The following is a 17,239-nucleotide window of genomic DNA, read 5'->3' as shown; positions in this document are numbered from 1 at the left end:
TTAACTACCTGACTTTCTGCTGCCGTGTTGTTCCTGGCACATCACGTTCAAGGTCACAAACTCGCTGGAAACCTGAGTAAACAAAGAGTTTGGAAAAAAACAGCATGGATGGGGATGATGGTGTTTTGGTGGCTACTATTTTTAATTTTTGGCTCAGATCTGTTAGTCAAATTCAACATTAACTGAACGATGTTGTACTCCTTTTCCCACTGCACACACAAGTAATTAAACTAAAAAAACAAACAAATCCTGTCCCTATTGCTAGTAGATAAACCTGTCTTAAACCTGTCTTGGGTTTCTTATTCTGCTCCCCCCCCCCCCCCCCCCCCCCCCATTCTACGTTACGAACATAGTCCCAACACAAGTAAATAGTGAAAGTTGTCAAAACAGCAGTGTATTGGGCTTGTATACAATCTCTGGTAGCTAAAAAAGCAGCATGAAGGGGCATTTGACCAGGGAGGGAACGCTGATGTTAGCAGATTCTTTCACCAGAGGACACAAGTTTTAGTCTGACAAGTTTTGATTGGTTGTTTGGTGGCAGAACCCCCCCAAAAAAAACAAAAAAACAAAAAACAAAAAAAACCAACAACTCCCAGCAGCAAAGGCAACATTGAGTCAGTCACAGAGACTGGAGGATGTAAACTCTCACTGGTAACAGCCTCCAGCAGGTGGGACTGGATTTTTGCATGCAGAGCATTACAAGAAAGATTTTTAAACTGTGGATGCTGTTCTGTGTGTTGGTATCAGGATTGTGTGTGTGTGTGTGTGTGTGTGTGTGTGTGTGTGTGTGTGTGTGTGTGTGCGTGCGTGCGTGCGTTTTACTATCAGCCTTATCACAGAGGCTAATGAGAACTGTATTGTAGCTCATCATGTATTCACGCCCACAAGCGACCAGCCGGAAGCAGTGGAGCTGAAACGCCAGTTGTCCACATGTTTGATCTTGAGATTGTACAAGAGGCTGCACGGATCAATGGACTGCAGCTCTACGATGACATTAGATTTCACTTATATTACATTGTGAAAAAAATAAATAAATAAAAGCAAAACCAATATGTGTCGGTCTGTGTAGCTGCTGCCACCAATATGTCAAGGTATGGCGAGAGAAAATGCGGGGAATACACACAAAACGTCATGTTGTGTTGAGATAAATTCAGAAAATGATCAACCGTTCTGCCTTCTCAGAAACATCACCACTTTTTAATGGCGTCATTAACGGGCAGTTCATGCACTTGTAAAATCAGAACTTTAATGGCTGTTTATTACGGTTTTGAATTTCTCTATAATGCGGCACCATTTTTAACAGTGCCACTTAAAACAGTTTTTTCTTTTCTTTCTGCAGCCTTGCTACTATTTGAATGCCCCCACATTCCATATTTAAACAAGAGCAAACTTGGAGGGCATTTACCTCCGCCAAGACCAACTCAGCCAAACTCTAAATTAAAATTTGGCAGGTTTTGAATAATATGCATCATGATTTGATTGGTTCTTCCTCTTCCTTCAAAGTTTGGTGAAAACCTGTATCAAAAACGTTTAGAATTGTCCTAAGCAAACATAACTGAAGTGACTAATTCCTCGAGGTTTTTCGTTTGTAGTTGTCACGGTTGTGAGAAAACTAAGAGACAAAAGTATCAGGTTGTGTGTTGCGAAGTGGGCGTGTCATGATGTAAAGTAGGTTTTATCGAGTGTTAAGAGTAATCTGAAGCCTGAGCTTGTTTATTGTTATTACCTGACCATTTACCTGAAGTTGTGAATTTATATTTATGGCAGAAAGTGACTAAAAGCATAATAGGTCCCCTTTAGGAAAGCTGTGTATGTGAGAGCTGATTCAAACTCAATAGTACTGCCTTAAAAATAACTGTATATTTGATTTGATTGCAGGTACAGTCCTGTATCTCACATTTATGCTGTATTCTTTCACCAAATATTCAAAAGTGTGTGCACAGTGAAAGAAAGCGTTAGTGAACGATGACATGCAGTGGCAGGATGTGGGTGGCTGAGTCACGAAGCTCAAACATTTCATGTGTAAATACATTTTATAATTCATTCTTGTTTGGTGATGTCAATTAAGAAAGCCTGTAATGAAATATAACAGTTAAATATGGAGAATATTTAAGGTGATTTCTTTCTCTCTCTCTCTCTCTCTCTCTCTCTCTTTTTTTTTTTGGTTTATACCCCACTGTTCAAGTCCTGCTATTTATGAGCTTTTCATAGCACTTATCTGATGTTATGTATTTCTTATTACATTATGTCATTGTGCTGTTTATGCGCAAAAAAGAAAAGACTCTTTTTGAGAAGAAAATTTAGGAATTGAGGTAATGATCCAAACCTAACGTTATGAGCCATTCAGTTGCTGGATATCTGTGTTGACAGGCAGAGAAACATCAGCTCCTCCAACTCATTCTGCAATACTCTGGATAATTTCTTGTGTGCACAGAAAAAGACAAACACAACCAGGAGCCTTCTGACGCTCTCACGCTCAGACCTTAAAAGGTGTGTTGAAAATAGACTGTATAATAGATGTGGACATGGTCTTTGAATTGTGAAGTCGTGTTTTGGTTGTGGTTTGTGATGGAAGGGGGGGGGGGGGCGGTTGAAAAGAGCAGTGAGGGTCACATCTGAGCGGCGTGGGTAGAGCGATGACTACGGCAGGCTTTTATCACTCCATCTACTTCTACTCTTAAGAGTAAAAAAGCTCAGTTTGCTCTACAACAAACACTGATTCATGTCAGAGGCAACAGGGAGGTTTGTTCAAAGCTGTTGCTGGGGCAGACTAGCCTGAAAGCAACCTAACCCTCTTCATTACCCAGAGTGATCAGCACTCCAGCCAAAATCTCTGCAGCTGAAGGTTGAATCCATTTTTCCCCAGTAACACTGCACCAGCGCCGGGCTCGCCAATCGATCGGCATTCATCCTCACAGTAACACATAATGATGATCGTCTCCCCGGATGATTTTTTTGAACAAGGGCCACGTTTGAAATTTGCCAGCAATATGTTTCACAACAGCAGTCACCCTTGGTGTTTTTACGTTCTTTCTTCATCCTCAGCTGCTCCAGTGCGCTTCAGCTAACACATAAGGTTTACTTTTACAGCAGCAACAAGGATTTTTTCTCACAGGCGTTTCTAAATTGAGATTATTAGCTCCAGATAACGGTAAAACCTTCTACGCTGTGTTGCAAGGTTCAATGTTGTATGACTTACGACTGCTTTAAAAGCAAGGACTACCGGATTGTAAGACAAGCCATATTTGAACCATTGTAGCAGGTAGCCACCTGAAGAGCTACAGCATTCCAGTTCTTCTAGACTTTCAAAAATGTTATCAAATCCAATGGATCAAATCCTGATAACCCTTCTGCAGGGGTGAGTCACATCAAGAACAACTCATCCACCCTTTACAGCTGCAACAGTGACAGCAGCGTAGGCTAACTGCAGAGTTAGCTAAGCCCAGTTAGCCCCCTGCTGGCTCAGAGGTGAATAAAAAAATCAGTTTTTCCAGTTCTATTTTCCAAATGTCATCTGACTAAATGGATCAAATTCTGATAGTGAAATAAGTCAATTCAAGGGAATTTTGTTACACTAAATACAATTTTCCAACCATTTACTACCTGAAAAGTAACAACGTAGTAGGCTAACTGCAGAGCCAGCTACATACAGTTGGCCTTTTGCTAACTTGTGTATGGATGAACAATTTCATTGTGCCTCCTCGACACTTTCCAAATGTTATCGGATCCAGAGGATCAAATACTACTAGTGAAATAAATAGTTCTGAGCAGATTACGTCACATTTAAAACAATGTATTTAGCATTTTCAAAGCTACAATAGTAACACCAGATTAGGCTAACTGCAGAGGTGGCTACATCCACTTAGCCCTCTGCTAACTTGTATTAATAATTTAGTGGCATGGCTCTTCTGGACATTCCAAATGCTGTCAGACCAAATGGCTGGAATCCAGACGGTGATATCACTTTTTTTTGCAGCTGTTGGGTCCCGCTGTTTCTCAACCAGAACAGAAACCACCCAGTAGACTAAGGAGCTTGTTGCCAGAGGATCGAGACGAAAGTTCCACATTACAACTTTATCCAGTGAGGCGGTGTGTTTTAAATGAGCTCTAGCACCCTGACAATACTCTATTTTGTCATTTTTAATTAACAGCAGTAGCCTAAGTAGTTTTTACAAGTTTTTGGAAGTTTAATGGTACAAGGGTCCACAAATGTCATCACCTTGTGTTGTCATACAGTAACATTTGCACAGTCGGCCAAACAACAAGCACCTGCAGGTCCACCTGTTAACCACAGTTGAGAGCCATTTCAATTTCCATTGGAGTCCTGTGGAGACAAACCACTCTTATCAAGACAATGAGGTCATATAACATTTTCTTATGATACTGTTTTTGCCATACAGTGCTTGAAAAATGTTAAAATTACAATATGTTCAAAAACATAGCTGACACTGCAAAACATGGGTGCCACATGGTTTCTCATGTGATCGTATGGCTCCCCCTGATGGTAACAAATGGGTACAGCAGGTCCTTTAACTCCCGGTGCTGGTACGCAACTTCTGGCTTCTTTGGCTCCTCCAAACCTGATTTTACTTTGTGTGAGTTTAAACATACATCCGTAGCTCAAACTGAGACCGGCTGCTTGCACTTGGAGGTGGTCACTACTTCAATATCAAAGTTAACTGGTAGCAGTACTGAGCTTTTCAGCAACGTGTTAGTGAAGACAGCTTACACAGGTATTTTGTATCAAACTGGACTGGACGTTATACACAACACAGATATTAGTTGTAGAAGTTTGGGAGGAATGTGGACTAAGAGGTACTATTTGGGAGAAAACAACTGCTTTCTTAGTGCTAAAATGTTTATATTCATTGTCTGATGTGTACAGCAGCAGTCATTGCATAGTGAGGGCTAGCATGGTTTAATTATTTATGCACAAGGTAACACAACTTCTATTGTGAAGAATCTGGTGTATGCTGACTTGTGTATGCTTAAACAAAATAAAAAAAAAACATTGAATATTTTCCACAAAAGTGTGTGTTTTCTCTTAAAGGAGGGGTAGGCGCCACCCGTTTTGGGCTTTTTAAAAAAAACCATATTCTTTATTTCCCTTTTTTAGCTTTACAAAAAAGACATGATATACAACAATATGGCATAAATCTGTCAAAATGTCTTTTTTCAGTCATTCTCTTATCATGAACCCTCCCTCCTTGCCCTCCCCCTAAAACCTTCAAGTGAACCAGGATAGGAAGCCATGGCATTGCTCCAGATACGACCTAAACTGACAATAAATTACAGCAAAGAAAGCCTCTATAGCTGGCTAGAAAGGTGCAAAATGAAACTTGGGTATTCTAGTCTTATCTTCTCTCCCGCGTGCCTTAACTGCTGCCGTTTCATCAAACAGGCGGCCTGGCTGTCTCTCTATATCCTGTGGCAGCGCAGAGCACAGGCACACAGAATTCAGCTCCAATTATGGCAGAGGGAGTCACTCTGTTCCGGGTTCCGGGTCACTCAGATGCTGGAGATGGACTTTTAGTTCCCCTGGTTCTTCGTTCTGCCTGTTGATGTGGTTTAAGTCACAAAACAAGACAAACGACGTTAGAATACAATGAAGCTTACATCAGGTGAGAGCAAGGCTTTAAAAATATATATATATATATATATATATATATATATATATATGATTAAAACATACCTTCTGGTTTTAGATCTGCACCAGAAACGCAGGAAACCAAGAATCCCAACCACCACCACCACCACCACCAGTAAGACGACAACTATACCAATAACAATAGGACTGGAGAGGTGGGGGTTCACTGCCATGAGGAGAGAGAGAATTTATTCATCTACAGACAAGGTTTCGTTGACACTTGACAGCCTGAGCATCCCTTCAGTTCACATGACGAGGTTAGATAATAACAATCTTAACAATGGAGAGCACAGTTTAAAGATCAGCGGTGCCAGCTGCACCTCCCAAGCAATGCTCCAGCCACTCTACAACCGCCGGGGGTGACGCACGCGTCACTTGGTTCGATAAAAAGTTGCCAGGTTAGCCCACGTGCAACAGGAAACGTTGTTTAAAAAATATTTTTAATTATTCACATACTAATGAAGAAAGCACTGACATGTCACCCATGTCTGGTTTGAACAACTACAAATAACATGACCATAACCTTAAAAGCTGATGAGTCCAGCACCATTCAAGACGACAGTAACAAGTCTTTGAATTAGTTTCCTTCAGTTCTCGCAAAATCTCAATGGAAATGAGCATAAAAATGGAGTCCAGTAGAGGCATGTTTGATTTAACCTGTACCGCGATGTGAGTGATGCTTGGTTTATTTATGGAAAATAAAAACACGCTGATGTTCAAGCTCACAACCTCAACTACTGGGCTCGTTCTCAGTCCCAGTACAACTCCAGTAAACTCACGCGGACTCTCAAATACGTCTGACACACAAACATGAGCCATGACGTGATTTATGATTTGTGTTGTGTTGCCACCTACCTGGCAGGACGTGGACGCTGCAGTTGGCTGTCAAAAAAAGAAAAAACAAACAAAGGAAGATATTCTTCAGAAGACTGGATGGATAGAGGATGTTTTCACGCTTCAAAATAAATGAAACACTAAAAAGTCAGAATTTCCATCAGACGGTAGGTGGGATCCTGATCCACGCTCCACAGGAGCAGCATGTTCATAACGACCATGGAGTAGAAACACACCTGCCACGCTCAACAGTCTGAGAGGAGATGATACTCACTTCTACAGGTGGCGCTCTTCTCAGCCCCCTGTGGAGATGGAACAGAAAGTTCATTATTATTGTTTGGTTATTAAAAAAAAACAAAAAACTAATTTATAAAGTTGCAAGTTGTTGTTCCTGCTTTTTTGTTGTAGAAACTCTTTAAATCTTCGTCTTGCATTTACATTTTTTGGGGCAGAAACAGATAAAATCACATATTTCAGAGACTCTTACTCACTTCAGTGAATAAATCCCATAGACTTTTGTTAGAAAGAACTTCTTTCATGAGTTGGTCAGAGTGCAGCAATGCTTTCTCACATGCTGACCGTGTAATACCTCTGATGACAGCTTCTTTCGAGTAGAGCCTCATCGTAGCATTTGTGTGTAACCAGAGTGTTGATGCTACAGGAATCCACCAGCTGCTCCTCCCCTCCTTCTTGATTTGCAATTACAAATCGCTGCAATCAAAACACAACATTTTTCACATTTCAGCCAGAAACATGTCTGGGATAGCTTTTAGTTTTTCCATTTTAATTTGGCGAATACTTATGTTGTAGATCACACCTGTGCTTCAGTGGGAAAAACACATTAGGTATGAGACAGGCAGATAACCTGCCATGTCAGAAGGGTTGGAAATCCCTGAGTGGAGGCCGTCTAACTTACGCTTGCATCGGTCCATGAGTAGATACAGTCACCTTGCTCGACGTTGTGGAGCTGGGACTCTTCTGCAATGCTGTACACCGTTAGGGATCCGTTCTGAGTGACGGAGCAGCTCATGGCCTGAACACTGGCAAAGAAGCCCACTGGAGAAGCAACATCAGCATAGAGATAATATGTCACACTCAGAAAGATTTGTGGATAGTTGATTAAAGAAAAGTTTTTCAAATACTTTTGCTATGCTATTGATAATTGGTGGCGTTTCACAAGTAGCGACAGAAATTAAATAAGTCAGCAGGTGAAAATGACAAAACACGAGAGGCAAGTTTAAAGAACTGGCTGTCCAGACCACCTGCACCAGCGCTACATCCAGAGCTTGGACTGCCAATAACTCTCTGAACATCGGTTGGGGATACACTTCTGGAACAGAAGGGGCTGCCACATCTACTGAGTCGAGATAGGAGCAGAATGAAAGGGGGGGGGGGTATATGGACCCAAATGCAAGACACTAGAAACAGGCGTGGCTTGGAAATGACCTTTATTCTGGCCACAGAGGTATGGGGAAGGCTCCAGGGCAACAAACGGGAAAAACCAAAAACACTCTGCACTGAAGGCAGGCAGGAATAAAACGGGGCAACAAACAAACTCTCCCTACTTCGGGATGGCGGGCAAAAATGGGGCAAACAGAAACAGTCCTCGCTGCTGGCGGGTAGACAAAAACAGGGTGAACAAACGAAAACTCTCCTCGCTTCGGGCATGCGGGCAAAAGCAGGGCAAAGGCTGAAACAGTCCTGGGGAAGACAAAGCAGACGTGGTCACTGAGGGCGGAGGCAAGAGGGGAGTCAAAGAAATCAGGCAGGGTCGAGGCCGGGGAGTCTGTCCGAGAGACGTCGCTGGAGAGTTGGGCATGAATGCTTCACAATCTGGCATGGAACACAGGAAGAGGGAGAGTTATATAATGTGGGAACAGGTGCAGGTGATTGGGCTTGATTGGCAGAGGAGGTTGGCTGAGTGAGTGAGAGGTGATACATTCAGGGGGAAACGGAAACCAGAGATGAGAGCTGCAAACCGTGACACAGAGTGAGAAGAACCAGAAAGAGAGCTGCCAGTTGTAGAAAGGTGCTGGCTGAAGACCTCTGCAATTAATAAAGGCTCACTGTGATTGCTTATTTTAATTTGTGTTGTAGGGCGTTTTACGGATTTATCGGTTATACTATTGATTTCCTCAGCCGGAAAAGGGTGGTTTGCCCACTCCGGGTCGGGGGGGAGGTCTTACCTCAGGTGGAGGAGTTTAAGTATCTCGGGGTCTTGTTCACGAGTGAGGGTAAGATGGAGCGGGAGATTGACAGGCGGATTGGGGCGGCATCCGCAGTCTTGCGGGTGCTAAACCAGTCTGTTGTGGTGAAGAGGGAGTTTAGCCAAAAGGCGAGGCTCTCGATTTACCGGTCAATCCACGGTGTTCTCGTGGCGTGTGTGTGCAGGTGTTATGACGTCAGCGTCTCAGAATGCCTCTGGTTCCCCTGTCCCCGTTGACCCGATGAGAAACGTATTACACCTGCATTGCCCCCAGGGAGAAACCTTTCTGAGTCTGAATATCTGTCTGTGGTTTCAGCTCTTTTCTATACTGTGGAGGCTCTTTGATTGAGGGACTCCTTGATAAGTTTTGAAACAGTGTAAGATTTGAAAACACAATGATGCAGTTGGTTTTTTAGCAAAAAAAAAAAAATCTTTTAGCCATTGTAGCATATAGCAAGTTATAATTTTAAATAATGTCCACAAAGCTTGAGCTGGCATTATTTAGAAAACGGTAAATGTAAATGATATTCGACTAATTTAACAATGCAGCTTACATACTCACTTCTTTCAGGGGCGAAAACTTGAGACTCACCTGTGAGAACACACCAGAGTGAACCCATCGTCTTCTAATGGGGCTCAAAGCAGACTGCATCTAATTCGTGTCTTCTAAAAACACAAGGAACTAAATATACCAGCCGCAAGAATCAGACCAAGCAAACATTGGCGTTGACCAATGAAATGTCCGGAAAACAAAGTAGGCGTGACTTCCTGTTTATGAGTCGCATCAGCAAATTGAAGTCGTATGATGCGAAAGCCTTCCTGCTAATTGCAGCTTCTCTCCGGAGGAACGCCGTGTTCTGTTGGAATGTCTCAGTGAGGTAAAAAGTCACCGGAGCGTTTCCGAATTGTTGGCTGTTCCGGGTTCCTGCTACGGTCTGGTTAGTTTCAGTCGGCCCCGTGTTTCGCCGTTGTGTTTTTTTTCGGTGCAATGTTTATGCTACAGCTAGCTAATCAAACCGGACTCAGGATCTCTGAAGGTTTTAAAGTCCGGTTTTATTTGAGCTACGATCTTAATTATGAGCTACGATCTTAATTATGAGCTATTTGTTAAACGTAGCTAACTTATTGAGGCGGTGTTATGGACCCTTAAAGCTTAGAAGCTAACTTTGCTTTGAGAAATGTAGCAGTGTGAATTATCGACCTACACAGGTGGAGGTTTTTGTGTGACGTGTGTCCAGTCCGTGGTGGCTGATTCTACTGTGTTAGCAGGAGACCGACGCATCATGTATGTACCGGGCAACCTGGCTACCCCTCAGCTGGACCTCCATTAGCCCCACCCACCCCTGTTATCATGGATCCAGGGCAGCAGACCAGCCATCTGCCTCCTCCCGATGCCCTCTCCCATCCCAGTGGAGAATACTTCACATGGCATCATCGCCTTCAAATCATTGGCCTGGGCTTTGGCTTCTACACAGCAATATTCCTCCTCTCCCACCTCCTGTCCTCAGCGCTCTCCCGCACCTACAACTCCTTGCTGACTAAAGAGAAGGTTTTCTGGAACCTTGCAGCCACACGTGCGGCGTTTGGCATCCAGAGCTCAGTAGCTGGTCTGCGGGCACTGACTGAGGACTCGGCGCTAACCAGAGACAGAGTGAGGGGACAGGAGGACTGGTCATGGTTTAATGTCCTCACAGCTACTGGTTTCTTTGTGTTCGAGAATGTGGCATTTCATGCCTCCAGTTTGGTATTCAGGTCATTTGACCTCCCTCTGGCAACGCACCATTTCTTCGCCTTGTCAGGATACGCAGGGGCAGTGGTCTGGGACTCTCTGGGCCACTACCTGCCCATGGTGACTCTGCTGCTGGAGATGAGCACACCATTCACCTGCATGTCCTGGATGTTACTGAAGGTGGGCACCATTCAGTTTCTTTGTCTTGAATTGAAGCAGTTGTTTTATGTTCAGATTTCAGTTCCTCTTTGGGCTTCTGTGCTTTGCGAGTGTCAGGAGATCACGTTTTGTGTTTTGTGGGAGCAGAAGTTGCTTCCACGCTTTGGCGGGTACCTAATCCTTTCTGTTACTTCTTGCCTGTCACAAGAAAATGAACGTTTTTATTTGTTCCTCTTCATATGACAGGTTCTTATACTGTATATCAGTAAATCAGTGTTGTCAATGTGTTGGTTTTTTTTTTTGGTGTATTTCCACACATCTTCAGCATCATACAAATGACCGTAGTGTCGTTCGTATAATATAAATATATGTGAGCTTAACTTCTAAAATTTTAGGAAGGTAAAAACTCCTACAAAGTTTTTTTTTTAATGTCCCATCCAGATATCTTGCAGTTCCAGCTGAAATGTAATAATAAAAGAAATGTTATAATGTTAAAATATTGCAATATTGATTCAAATTTGGAACATTCTCTGCAACTGTTTTCTGTTTTCTCCTCCGTGATAGGCTGGCTGGGCCCGCAGCTTGTTCTGGCGGGCCAACCAGTGGGTGATGATCCACATGTTCCACTGTCGTATGGTGCTCACCTACTACATGTGGTGGGTAACTCTGACCCACTGGGACGGGGTCAGCGCCCATGTGGCCCTGCCTCAACGCCTGCTCTTCTTCACTGGTCTGGCTCTGCTCACGTTTATCATCAACCCTGTCTGGACGCACAAGAAGACCATGCAGCTGCTCAACCCTGTGGATTGGAACTTTGGGAACAAGCCTGTGAACGGTTCCACGGGGAGTCAGTCTGAGGTTTCCGCCAAACCTCATGACAGCTGAGGGGTCCAAGGGAGTTCAATACTTATCTGAATGCTTAAAGGTTTTTTTTTTCCTCCTTGCACTTTAGATGGGCTTGTTTAGGGGGGGGGTGAAGGCTGAGTTGTGATAGTTTTCGCTACTGACAAATTAGTGGGGGGGGGGGCAGATGGATGCTTGTATTATGATTAGATACAAGACTGAAAAGGCCTTACTTGTTACTGAAGATAAAAATAGTACTACTTTTATTGAATTTTAATTCTTTTTTTTCTTTTCTTTTCTTTTTTTTTACTTCTACATAATTTAAAATCCATTTAAGCATAGCTGTGTTCCTAATTTGTGTGTGTGTGCGCGTGCAATGTTTGTCTGCTTCAACCGTTACCAGTTTGGGGCTGAAGATATCTGGCACTGCTAATTTGGGTGTCCTAACCTGAGGTTTGGGAACCCCTGAGCCAAAGGTAGCAAGAACGTTTTCATCCGGATTTTCTTTTATTTGTATTTAACTGTACTGATGAAAGGACACAAATTGTACACGTGGATGGATTTTAATAAGTGCGGGGGGTTGTATATGGCTGTGAAATGCAGAGCTGCTGAATCATCTTGAGGACGGGTTGTGAAATGTCAACCTCAGCAGTCATATGATTGGTTATTAATTCACAATATGGAAGCTTTATGTGACAGCAGGTGTTGCAAGAGGCACAAACATATTAATTGAAACCGTGGCAAATTGGCAAGCGGATGGGACTTCTTGGATTTTAATTTACTACGTGAAGTATTCCAAGGCTACAGTATTTTTTTTTTTTTTTTTTACATCCTATCATGCTTGAACAATTGCGGCTTTGTATCCCTCTGCCTTCCGCGGCTGCTACTATTAACGTGGAATTCCATTTACACCAAATCTGTTCCTTTTATGCCCGAGAAAACAAAACCAACATTTAGTTTTGTGTGAGATGTAAGTTGAGTGGGACGGGTGTGAGGTTAGCCTTCATGAACGAGATGCTTTAGCCTAGCGAATGACGCTGTTTAACAGAAGTGGGAAGTGACATTGTTCAAATTAGGAGTCACACTGATGCTTTTTTTGAGTACCCACCTCCTAAGCAGGATAGCTTTTTATCCCCAAATGAAGCTGGATAGCAAAAGCATGAAACATTGGGATCGTGATTAGTTTGGTGTGTTCAGTCAGGTGGTTTTCATAAGTAGATGTTGCATTAAAACTTCAGTAAGTTTGTTTTCACACAGAGGCCTTATTCTTCTGGAAATGAAGGCCGGGTTTGGTGGCTGTCATGCATCTGGTGTTAGTTTTCTTATTTCTCACAAGTGTGGGGTTTAACAGTGTTTCTACTGTTTGGATGTTTCTGTTTGACAGTAATTAACTTTGATCAAGCTATTGTAACTCTTTGAGCCTGCCCTGTGAGCCCGAGGCGAACTGTGAGTCAGCCTGCTACAGTGGTGGTTAACATGACTTCCGCTTTCCTCTCAGACTAAAGTAGCACCTGTACTCCTGCATCACGAAACAGACGTGGAGACGAAGTTCACGATTGGTTTCGTAGTTTTGTTTACATTTTTGCAACCAAATGTAAAAGAAATGCATTAACTCTGACAGGTTGCATCCTCAATTTACTAACTTGTACTATAATTAATATCAGTGTCTTCCTGTTTTATATTTTATTCATTTTTAGCATAGAAATAATAGGATGTGTGTTAGATTTATCATTAGTTTCTTATGACAAAATAATAGGCGTGATGCTTGTGTTGGTTAAAGCTGTTTATTTTTTCGGATTTGTGTTGCATAAATAAAATGTTTGTTCTCATATTGTTTGTTTATTTGTTCATGGTTATGTATGGTTAAGAGATATATCTGTCAGGAAGGAATTTTTCTGTTTTTCCCTTCTTTCTAAGAGTCATGGACTGATAAATTACTCAAGACAGACCGTAGTTACAAATTTGGTGTACTCTGAAGTTGTCAAAATCCCCGCTGCACAGCTTTCACCAGTAGGGGGCAGAGCAGTAATATTTATCTGTACAGGAAAGCTTCCACAGTTTTACTTCCTCCAAATATACAGTAAATCTGTGACATACTTTTTATTTCCAAACATGATTATTTTATAAAATGTGTGTTCCTATTGATTAGACTACACATTTAAGTTATTTATGATTTGATATACCTGAGCTACTGTATATTGTTAAATCGGGAGTCGTCCTGTCAAAGTTTTCCAGCTTGTGTATTGGAGCTTTGCTGAATTAAACAACGAGTGTGCGCAGTTTGACTCTAAAGGTTTGATTTCACATCAAGTGATGAAAGTGTGCGTTCCCTGAAAATAAGATTTTATAAGGCATCCACTATTCAGCAAACATTTCTAATATGGAAGCTATAAAGCTTCCAGTGCACTTACAGTGAGAATAGGCTTCATAATGAGACAGGAGTCATCTAGTGTCCAGCAGTTACAATAGTGGCATGATAAATATTTGCAAAGTCGTATATTCTTTGCTCTGCTCCTCAGAACTTTCTCCAAACTGTGGTGGAGTTGATAAATCGTTTTTCAGCCTTTATCACAGCTACTTGGGGGAGATACATATTTTCCTTGTTGTCTTAAACGTCCCTGCTTTTGCTTAAACACAAATCAGTAGAAACAATCAGTTTCAAGCATCTATATGTTGACTTGATTCACTTTAGTTTAGGATGTGTTGTTGTTTCACAATGTTAAAGAGGCAGCAGCTTAGCTTAGTTTAGACAGACGTCCTATACAACTGTTTTATCTGTACGTAACGATGTTTATTTATCCAATAAACAGAAGCAATAAGTGTATGGAATTTGTAAAATGGTAAATGTGGCCGTTTGTTTACTAGCAACATGCTGTAACATCACATCTGGACAGCTGCGTCGAAGGCAGCCACCTCACACGTCACGTGGTCAGACCGGAGCTCCTCATTCCGATCCTCCCAGAGAAGAAGACGTTTGATGCTTGACTGACGTAAGGGCTCAGCCAATGAGAGCAGCGCAAAGCCCTGCCCTCAGCCAATCAGATGCTGGCAGAAGGTAAAAAGGGTTTTTCCATGGATGGAGTCAGCCCGCACCGAGAGGAATGAAGTAAAATTAACCGACAGCGGGCAAAAGTTGGATGTTTTGATGTGTCTTAAGTTGTTATGAACTCAGTAATGAATTCTTTTTAACACCTGCACAACATTTATGTGGCACGTCTAACAAGAGTCGTAAAATGGTGAGTTGAAGCACTTTTTTCCCACTGTTTCTTACAGAGTTTTAAATGCCCCAAACTGTTTTGCTAAGTGTGGGTTTTAGTGAGTTAATTGGTGACATTAGCTTACCTTTCTGGTCGTTCCATACATTTCTCTGGTTCTGTTGTCACTTGAGTGTGTGTTTTTGTTTTTAAAACAGTGGTTTTGGAGAGGGCTATAACGTGGCGTCTCAGAGAACTGCCAAGTTCCCAACACTGTCCACCAAAGTTAGCAAAAAAAAAGATTAGCAAGTTTGCTAATTATTTTTTTCTACGCAGTGACGTCAATTAATGAACTCAGATAAGAAGGTGAGTCGGGAATCCCGATTCTGCGTCATATACTATGAACATTTTCAGCGTCCAGCTGAGTCTTTCCTTCTTTACTTACATTCCCGCAGGTGCCAAATAGACTTTTACCTCAATTAAACTGGTTAAGAAGCACATCAGTTTGTTTTTGTTTGTTTTTTTTTTTAGTGGCGGTGATCCATATCTTCATTCACACGACGCATAAAAATAGAAACAAAGCAACTTTTCATACTCCTAAAATGAGCGTGGAAGTGTGGTAGTCCGAGCTGGGGCAGTCACCCCCAGCTACAAATTCAAGTAGTCATGCATAGCATTCCTCAGTGAGAGGGCAGCTTAGCGCCAGTCAACTGGAACATCAGTCTAAACAGGTAGCAGAATCACGATTTAATTACTTCAATCATTTTCATTTGTAGTTGCCATCCCGCACTACCAAAGGCAAGTACATTCAGGAATCTGTAAAATTAATCTAAGCCTTTCAAAGAAGTTTGAAATACCACTTTTAATGATGTTCTCCTTCTCTGCTTTGTATAGTGCCATGCATGCCCAGTTCATTTAGCCAGAACAGGCTTTTAGTGCTGACACATACACACACACACACACACACACACACACACACACACACACACGTCCACAAAACTGGTCATTTGTTAAGCAAATCACCACACTTCAGTCCTGTCCTGCCTGTAAAAAAAAAAAAAAACCTAGACGACTGTCAAGGAAGTCCAGTCTTTCCTCAAATTATAATGAGTCATGTAATCAGGCTCCTCTCTGTGTCACAACAATTTTTATCAGCATAGATACAAGAGGAGCAGATATTCAATATTAGTGTTTCACTTCCTCGGAAATTAATAGTAGTCCACTCACTTGTGTGTGCAGTGCTGACTTGGTTTGAGTCTGAAATGTATTATTGTTCCACAGTTAACAGAAATGTTAACGTTGCTTTATTTTAGTTGTATGAATGTTATTTTACTTGTATAAAATGTATATTAATGCAGCCATGTCTTGCATGCTTGTCCGTGTGTGTATGGGCTCCTTCCTATGTGACTACAACCAAACCACCACTGTCAGAGCTGATGATTGACTGCCAACATCAGCGTTCCGAAGATTTGGCATGTTGAGTTGGTCTGTCCAGGGACAGTATTATCATAAGCTTGAAAACATTGATGACCAAAAAGGCAATTTCTCGTTTTGTGGCAAGATCTCACAAATCAAAAACTAATTGCTTTGAGGCATTTGAGGCAAACGCCTGGTGTTTACCATGACAAAGCTCGAGGCTGCGTGGGAACACTGTAGCCGAGCCCAGGAGCATACCATTCAGTTCTAGAAAAGCAGTTATGGACTCACTGTCCACTGAGAAACCCACAAAGAATCCAGAGAGATTGTTTTGTAAGAGCTTTGGAAGGAAAACCATATATCTGCGGGATGATTTGTGACATTGCTCACATGCCAAAAACTTTTGTGAAGCGACTGGGAACATTTGTCAGTTGTAGTTAGTGCAAAATAGATATTCCTTTTCTGACCATAGTCAAGTTAGTGTGAGACTCATGATATGTTACAGAATACAGACAGAGGAAAGCAGGAAAATGGTTTGCATGTTTATCCAATGCTGTGTGCATTGAACCCTGCAGAGCTCGTCCTCAGCGAAGGATGGATGAAGTCCAGGGTCTCTTGCAATCTTGGTTTTAGAAACTGCTTCAACTCTTTGATGCTGCCAGGATCCTAATGATCAAGAATTTAGCTGTCCCCTGAAGACATGCACTGTGACTGCGTTGCTCCATTCATATTAAAATGCCTTCACTGTTTATATCCAACTGGTTAACAAAAGCTCCATAGAGCAGACGCTTCCACTGCTCACCACTCACTAAATAATGTGCATCTGGTGACATGTTGGGCTCTCAAAGCTTTTGGTGTGGCTCGCTGGGTGGGCGGGGACCAGTTAGGAGTGACAGGCAGCGCTGCAGCTGCCTGTGTTTTCAAATGGACACCACATGTTAAAAAAAAAAAAAAAAAAAAGACACGCTTGTCCTTTATACTCTTTAATTTTGTTCAATGACTCTCATACTGATTATCAGGCATGCCAGTGTTTTATTGCTTATTCCTTCCCGAGTTACAAGTCACTGTTACAAGTAAAACTAACGGCTGTAAAGTCAAGATGTCATATTGTACTTGTGGGAATATTAGTAGTAATATAGTGTATAATTTTAGTTTTTGGCTTCTGAGCATCATACTTTGTTTGATTGATAACCCAGTGGAGCAATGAGTCT

General features: G+C 42.1%; 3 protein-coding genes across 10 annotated transcripts in view; 2 read left to right on the top strand and 1 right to left on the bottom strand.

The window, feature by feature from the left end:
• Positions 1-4,406: 4,406 nt before the first annotated feature.
• Positions 4,407-9,394, bottom strand: LOC147246818 (uncharacterized). Of its 6 annotated transcripts, XM_086182470.1 has the most exons (9): positions 9,280-9,349; positions 8,668-8,946; positions 7,928-8,182; positions 7,398-7,537; positions 6,973-7,192; positions 6,756-6,783; positions 6,503-6,529; positions 5,693-5,813; positions 4,407-5,555 (listed from the first exon to the last, which is right to left on the bottom strand). In XM_086182470.1, the coding sequence occupies exons 5-9, from the start codon at positions 7,102-7,104 to the stop codon at positions 5,483-5,485; spliced, it is 381 nt and encodes a 126-aa protein (XP_086038596.1). In that variant the 5' UTR covers positions 7,105-7,192; positions 7,398-7,537; positions 7,928-8,182; positions 8,668-8,946; positions 9,280-9,349; the 3' UTR covers positions 4,407-5,482. The 6 variants fall into 6 exon arrangements, with proteins under 6 accessions (XP_086038596.1, XP_086038597.1, XP_086038598.1 ...); XM_086182471.1 differs by lacking the exon at positions 7,928-8,182 and having other exon boundaries at positions 8,835-8,946; XM_086182473.1 differs by lacking the exon at positions 5,693-5,813 and having other exon boundaries at positions 4,410-5,555; positions 7,071-7,192; positions 7,928-8,314.
• Positions 9,395-9,458: 64 nt separating this feature from the next.
• On the top strand, positions 9,459-11,552 carry cln8 (CLN8 transmembrane ER and ERGIC protein). 2 transcript variants are annotated; one of them, XM_086182445.1, is made up of 3 exons: positions 9,459-9,565; positions 9,957-10,596; positions 11,140-11,552. In XM_086182445.1, exons 1-3 carry the CDS (start codon positions 9,462-9,464, stop codon positions 11,458-11,460), a joined length of 1,065 nt encoding a protein of 354 aa, XP_086038571.1. In that variant the 5' UTR covers positions 9,459-9,461; the 3' UTR covers positions 11,461-11,552. The 2 variants fall into 2 exon arrangements, with proteins under 2 accessions (XP_086038571.1, XP_086038572.1); XM_086182446.1 differs by having other exon boundaries at positions 9,517-9,625.
• A 2,950-nt stretch (positions 11,553-14,502) lies between these two features.
• arhgef10 (Rho guanine nucleotide exchange factor (GEF) 10) overlaps positions 14,503-17,239 on the top strand; it is a 47,720-nt gene continuing 44,983 nt past the window's right edge. For both annotated transcript variants that reach the window (XM_086181825.1, XM_086181824.1), the window contains exon 1: positions 14,503-14,654. The gene's annotated coding sequence lies outside the window, so the exon portion shown is untranslated. The remainder of the gene's footprint in view (positions 14,655-17,239) is intronic.

This window comes from Aulostomus chinensis, chromosome 17 (assembly GCF_037954235.1).
Source record: "Aulostomus chinensis isolate RoL2024-O1b breed Wild chromosome 17, RoL_Achi_v1.0, whole genome shotgun sequence".
NCBI lineage: Eukaryota > Metazoa > Chordata > Actinopteri > Syngnathiformes > Aulostomidae > Aulostomus > Aulostomus chinensis.
This window is presented reverse-complemented; position numbering and strand designations above follow the sequence as displayed.